The 7,589-nt window shown below is 35.2% G+C and overlaps 1 protein-coding gene across 3 annotated transcripts in view; it reads right to left on the reverse strand.

The window, feature by feature from the left end:
- The window catches only part of LOC106878292 (sodium/potassium-transporting ATPase subunit beta-1-interacting protein 2), a 210,762-nt gene that overhangs the window by 101,705 nt on the left and 101,468 nt on the right, over nucleotides 1–7,589 (reverse strand). For all 3 annotated transcript variants that reach the window (XM_014927475.2, XM_052966604.1, XM_052966603.1), the window contains exon 3: nucleotides 1,862–1,942. In XM_014927475.2, coding sequence (XP_014782961.1) covers nucleotides 1,862–1,942 — 81 coding nt within the window. The remainder of the gene's footprint in view (nucleotides 1–1,861; nucleotides 1,943–7,589) is intronic.

Genomic DNA, 7,589 nt, shown 5'->3' on the forward strand with positions numbered 1-7,589 from the left:
AACTCCTCTCCATCTTCAAAGTTGAAAAAAATCAACGCCGCAAAAAATGTGGAAAAAAATCTTCCAAAATTCACTGAGTTCAAATATCAGGCCAAACAATGTGGGAGACAATAACTCAACTGTTTGCAAAGTGAAATCAGGTGTTTTAACGACTGTATTAACGAGATTTGGGTTCAAATATACATTTAAATAACAATGGGTATGCTCGGTCGGCTACGGCCGGGTTAGTCTTATGAACCAAAAATTTTTTCGGCCGGCTACGGCCGGGTTAGTAACGAAAGGGTTAAGGTATGCTTAATGAAACAGGATTATCTTTGTTGGAATGTCTTTGATCATAAAGATCTGTTAATTCAAGGCTAACTTGGGACTAACCAATAACTAAACATACTGCAAGGAATTCAAAGGATGCTACAACCATAATTTGTTTCTCATATTTTATCTTTTTTCTTTTTTATGAAGACTCAAGTTTAGTCTTTCATGAATTTCTAGAATAAGAGAAATAAAGAGAGAGCATGTGAAAATGAAGTTGGGAAAACTGGAGTTTATTATAGAAACAGAGAGAGAGGGAGAGAGACTGTTGCACAGAACAGCAACTTGCAGAATGAAGTACTGTAAGTTGTGCTATTTAGCCCCAAGTCAGCCCCGCTTAAGAAGGCCTATGATTAAATCATTCAATCCACAGATATTTGGTTGGGGTGGGGTCAGGAATAGAGTGCTATGGACTACATTATCCAGTGTATCTTATTTTAAGATGATAGATACAATTTGAGATTCAGCCACATAGAGGATCCTCCAGTTTTGTTCATAGGCACAACAGAGAATATGTGACAAGATATAATCAACCAATCTTTTGGGAAGTAAGTTAATCCCTTATCAAATTGCTCAGTTGAAATAACATTAGTTACGGCAAAAAAATTCAATTTAAAACTGAAATCAGAAAGTCAGAATAAAGATTTTGTTTTTTCAATGAGTTTGAACAATATAATTTCTAACTTTGGTAAAAATCATGTATTGTGGACAAAAAAAGGCATTTAAATTAATCAATTTCAGTACTTTTAATGGTACTTTTATTTAATTGGTCTTAATAGGAGCCTCTGTAAAGTCAACATCAGCAAGAGAGAACTTAAAGAAACAATGACACCATCAATAATGGTTCCTCATATTAGGACTAAGCCATAAATTTGTATTTGAGGGACTCTAATTGGTAGAACCAATACCAGATTACTTATTTAATCAGCCAAGGAGGGATGAAAGTTAAAGTTGATGTCAGCAGGATTTGAATGCAGGAAGCGTCAACAAAACTCTAATGCCTTATTGATAACAACCATTATAATAAAAATAACACACCATCATTTGATGTTCACTTTCTCATGCTTGCAGGGTCAGACAGAATTTGTCAAGGCAGATTTTCTATGACCAGAAACTCATCCTGCCACCAACCTGCACCTTTCCAATGTAAAATAGCAAACAACTTCACTTGCATGAGTCCTTTACAGCAATCATATGTTAAGACACGGGTATACACAAACACACACATATCATCACCACAAGGATTTGGTTGGCTTGGAGCAACTGTAGAAGACACTTGCCCAAGGTACTGCACAGAGGGACTGAACCAAAGAACACATGGTTGGGAAGCAAACCTCTTAACGACACATTCATGCCTGCACCTGACATGTTTTATATAATACTTCTGATGGGAGATAGGCTGTTGCTGGTATTGCCACCCATTTCAAATTGGTTTTTTTAATCTATAAGATAATCCTGTAAGACATATCCCATTCTTTTAACCATACAAACTCTCTTGGCTATACATATAAGACACACAGATACAATCAGAATAAAGTGAATGTTTACTTACCCTGCTTAATATACCAATTTCTAAGTAGAGACAAATGACAAAAATATTCCAACCTATCCATAGCAAACTCCATATTGAATACTGAAAAAAATTAAAAATAACAATATTAATAATAGATACTGGCTCTGATAGTCTGACACACACACATGGACATCCACTCTGCTGAAACTAAACAGTTGATTTCATTGATCTCTGTTACAACATGCTATTTCTCATTCTTTGTATGTGTGCATGCATGCATGTTTTTATATATATATATGAATTGGAGGTGCACCTGCCACTTGCACTCCGAGTTCAAATCTCACCAACTATGCTATTCATCTCTTCAGAAATGATGAAGTACCAGTTGATACTGCCCTCCCTCTCTCTCTCTCTCTCTCTCTGGAACAAATCTGATCTGGAGAGAATGGGTTCCACCAGATTTAGATGTGCACTGGGACCCAAGAGTTCCACCCATTGATGTAATCAAATATCAATGAGTTGTCAGTCCAATTTTTCAAAACAGCATCTGGGCTCTTAGTGTTGTATTCTTGAGCAAGATTATTTGACACTGCTCCAGTTCACTTAGCTGTAGAAATGAGTTACAAGATCACTGGTGCCAAACTGTATTGGCTTTTGCCTTTCCCATGGACAACATTGGAGGTATGGAGAGGGGAGACTGGTATGCATGGGCAACTGCTGGTTCTCCACAAAACAACCTTGCCCTACAAACAGAAAAGGATTGAAGAAGCACCAAGAAAACATAAGCTGTGCAAGTTCAGAGCCAACTCCTTGCCTTTATTCCCAGCAGACCATCAGTGCTCAACCTGCAGTGGAACCTTCTGAGTATGCATCGGCCTGATTGGCCAAAGCCATATGCACCATGACCCATCTTCTTCCATGTGATGAACTGGTCATTGCTGACAATGATGGACAAAAGTATATACATACATACATATATACATACATACATACTCAAAGGTAGAAAGTAAAAGGTATTTTATTTTCAGTTTGTATAACTTGTTTCTTTTTGTATACCTACATTTTGGTTTTGAAATATTTTGTATGTAAAACAATGGGCCATATGTAATGACCATCACTCAGAATCAAGACTTGGCTCTATGTCATATGCTTTTGCTGTTTTGGGAGCCCCTTTAGTTGTGAGTAGACACAAACACCCTTGACCCAGCAGAGCTTTCACCTACATTTCAAGTCACCTTCCTCTCCCTCTTCAGCCTTTTTGGTCATATGCACCATACAAGCTCTTTCGCCATAACAACTAGACAAAGAAAACAATTCCTGCATTTCCAAATCATATGAGGGCAAAAGGCCAAACAATCTTGTTTATTGGCCAAATCCACCATGAAAATGTCTTATATCTAATACAGTTGTGTAACATAACTCCATAAGTCAGCAATGTTTGAACACTGAGTAAATGTAGAACAGTTTCAGTGCTTTTCATGCATCTCAAACTGACCTGGACAACAGTTCTTTGCTTGTTGAGCTTATTTCAAACCAGTAATCTACCCCAAACCTTCATACTGCCAGGATAGGGATTTTTGGAAGCTATCCATAGTCCCCAGACAAAGTTCTGTACTTATTTTATTGATCTGTACTTATTGTATTGGTTGATAAAGTACCAGTTCTTGATTGGTACTTTATTGGCTCCCAAAAGGATAAAAGGCAAAGTTTATCTTGGTGGGATCTGAACTTAGAATATAAAAAGCCTGAGCAAATATTGCAGGGCATTTTTTCTGATGCTCTAACAATTCTGCAGCTTTACACTCTTATAATTCTTTGTAATTTTGGCAAAAGAGCAGCTATTTTGAGGGGAAGGGGAAGTAGACTAAATTAACTCCAATACTTGATCAGTACTATATTTTCTCAACCCCAAAAGGATGAAAGATAAATCTGATCTTAGCAGAATTTGAACTCAGAATCTAATGAATAAAAAGAAATACTATAAAACATTTTACCAACTAACTATTCTATCAGCTTGTCACCTTAATAACAACAATTGCACCTGATTTAGATACAAAGCCAGCAATTTTGAAGAGAGAGGTTTAATCGATCCCCTCAATCCCAGTTCCTGACTAGGGTTGATGGAATACTCAACTCCCAAAATGAGATGGAAGGCAGTTGACTTTGGCAAGATTTGAACTCAGAATGTAAAGAGCCAAAATATTTTAAAAAGCAACTGAATGGAATTTTGACTGATGTTCTAAGCATTCTGCCAACTTACTGTCTGAAAAGAGTCAGAAGAAATAACACTGATGACGACGACGATGACAATAATTGGTGATAGAGCTGCAGAAATAGTTAAGTGCCAGATAAAATGCTCTGCAGTATTTAGTGTAATCACTAAGTTCAAAGCTTACCAGAGCTAACATTACCTTTTATATCTCTGGGTTAATAAACTAATTTGTAGTTATTGATCTGACTCAAATCAATTGTACACCCCCTACAACAATTTGTATTGAAGAAAAAAAACAATCAATGATAAGAGCACTTGAAAATGTCAATGTTTAACTTAAGGTAGCTTCAAACTAAAATGGACACAAATTGATGGAGAAGATGATAGCAATGGTGGCGATGATGCTGGTGGTGGTGGTGATAACTAATTAATTACAAACCTCAAACGAGGCAACTGTCACCATAACTACTACAACAATGTTGCTAGGCTGTCATTGAAAATCATGGTGAAAAGCAATTTGCAGGCCTTAATTGGATCTTTAACCATAACACTGGTATATTTTCACCAAGATACTTGTATTTTGTTGCAGTTTTTTGTAAAATTATTTTTTGATTACATTAACAAAAATATGAATGACTAATTTTAGCAGTTTAACAGAAAATAATAAATTAAGTTATAATATTGGCTTCAGATTTTAGCACAAGGCTAGCAACTTTGGGGAGAGGGAAGTCGATTACATCAAATCCAGTGTTTGACTGGTAATTATTTTATCAACCCTGAAAGGATAAGGCAAAGTTGACCTTGGCAGAATTTGAATTCAGAATGTAAAGACGAATGAAATGCTACTAATCAGTTTGTATGGCAAAATAACAATTCTAGTAAAATTATACACATAGGTAAATAATTTTAATGAGAAGAATCAACATTCAAATTTACAAATATGTACTGGGATATCAGTAAATATATGGAAATGCAAGATAACATTTGGAAGTACACATCATAAACTTCACTAAGGTCATACATTTTGGGGAGGAGTATAGTCACTACTTGTCTACAAAATAATTTATCAACTATCTTATCAAACTCATACATGCAACATTCCACACACAGAAGCATCTAAAAGCAGTGTAGTAAAAACACACATACATTCTTACATGTACATATATATTCATAAATATCTGTGTGAAAGCTCTAAGTGAGGAAAAAAAAAATTTTTAGAAAATTCAGTCTGAATCTCAGATGGTAAAACTACTTGAAATTTAAAGTTTGGAATTTAATTCAACACAGCTGTTGCCTAAATTTTGATACTGAGCTTTGTTTCTGTAGATTATCATTTTAACATCAGATCAGTAGACCTGGTACAGAGTATCATTGCTTATCACAGCTCATTTTGTGAGGCATAGCATCTCGAGATCTCATCTCAATACTTCTTATGTCCTTTTACAAAGTTAGAATGATGATGTTAGGAAGCATACTGGGCTCACCATTATCATTTAATGTATTTTTTTCCATGCTAGCATGGGTTGGATAGTTTGACCAAATCTAGTAAGCCACAGAGATGCATTATACTGCATTTCAGCTTTGGCATGATCTCTATGGCTGAATGCCCTTCCTAACACCAATCACTTCACATTATGTACTGTGTGCTTTTTCCATGTAAATGGCACTAGTGGGTTAGCCAAGTAACTTGCAAGGCAAGAAAGAACAAGGAAAAAGTCCTGATGCTTAAGTGAGGCAAGTGTTAGAGAGAGTAGGGAGGTGAGTTTATGTCAGAGACAATAGAGGTGTCTTGCTATAGATACTTTGCATTTACATGAGGGTAAGTGGGAGTACTTGAGAAAAAGGTTAAATGGTACCTTTCTGTTTTTTATCATGCACATCATAGCTTTTTTATCATACATATAAAACTTTAAGTCATACATCATTAGCAAAAAACACCTTAATAGATTTTATTTGAAAAACTGTGAGACAACTAATGATTCAGGTATAGATTTGACTGTGGTTAAGAAGTATGCTTTACAGTTACACAGTTCCAGGTTTGATTCTATGTAGTACTTTACACAAGTGTCTTCTACATTAGTCTCAGGTTGACTAATATCTTGGTGAATAAAATTTGGTGGGCAGAAACTATTAAGAAAATCCATTGTATGTGTGTGCTTAAGTTGTGGTCTAAAGACAAAAAAAATGTTCACTAGGATATTTTTTTAATGCTGGAAGTATGTACAGACAGATGTTAGATTATATGAAATAAGCGGGGATTAATCACATATAGTGTAAACAGAATGGTTAGATACTGTTATTTTTCTGTATTAAATACTTAATTGCTTAATATGCATTTATAGAACATGGCATATATGACATCGTTCTTCAACTGCTACAAAGGTGCAATGAAGATTACTGTGTCCAAATTCTTAAATATTTAATGTGAAACCATGGTACAGAAGGAACTATAAACAGTAGACATATACAAACACACATACATACATCTGAGAGAGAGAGAGAGAGAGAGAGGGCGGGAAGTAAACTTGGATATGTAGGCTTATAGCAGATACTCATTTTTAGCCTTACCATGAAAAGTAAATATACTGGTCACCTTACATGCTTCTCTCTCTATGGTCAGAAAAGAAACTCTTAACTAGTCTCAGCAATTCTTGTAGCTTCAGAGACCATTTAACCATTAGCCAAACCACAGAGTGAATAGGAGCTTACATCTATTTATAGCACACATGAACTCAGAACTGAATAAGTCTGCCCTTATCCTCTTCAACAGTAATGCTGGCACTGACAGCATTATTGTTAATAAAAGTATTGCATGACATTTTGGCCAAATTAATAAAAATACCTTGTAATTTTTATTCTACCTGAACAGCATAGACTCCCTTGCCAAAGTAAATGTAATGAACCAGTGAAACACATGTTAGAAACCTATATCCAACAAAACAATTGTTCACAAAATGCAGGGAAAACTTTGGAGATGGAAGTCTGGTTCAAATGCTCACAACAGAGGTACAGAAAAAAATACCAATCTAATGCATGTATATCTGCATCAAAATGTACACAAAAGGAAATAGTTGTTTGGGTTAATTTTTTTTAGACTAAATGTAATATTTATAAGTATTAGAACAAGTTTTCATGTATAATTCAAATGGAATTGAAATGAGGTGACTTGCAGTTTGAATGTTTTTCATTCTATTTCAGCAAAAATTAAAATTCCATAATAAATAAGATAGCTCAATATGTCAGACAGATGACATTTTTTTGATACATCACAAAACCCATTAAGTATATTCTATTCCAAAATTTGATTTAAAGCCAGTTATTTTATCCTTTAATTTCAGTTGTGTTATACATACTCCCAAAGATATGTATGTTACAAACACACAAAGACATACACTTTTGGGTTTGTGAGTGTGTGCATAACTATGCTAAGTGTGTGTGTGTGTGTGTGTGTGCGCGCGCGCGCACACGCATATGCGAACATATGTTTTTTCTTCTAACCTGATCACCTGCTCACTGGCAATGTTATAAAAAAAAAAGGGAAGACTAATAGAAATG

This window comes from Octopus bimaculoides, chromosome 3 (assembly GCF_001194135.2).
Source record: "Octopus bimaculoides isolate UCB-OBI-ISO-001 chromosome 3, ASM119413v2, whole genome shotgun sequence".
Lineage (NCBI taxonomy): Eukaryota > Metazoa > Mollusca > Cephalopoda > Octopoda > Octopodidae > Octopus > Octopus bimaculoides.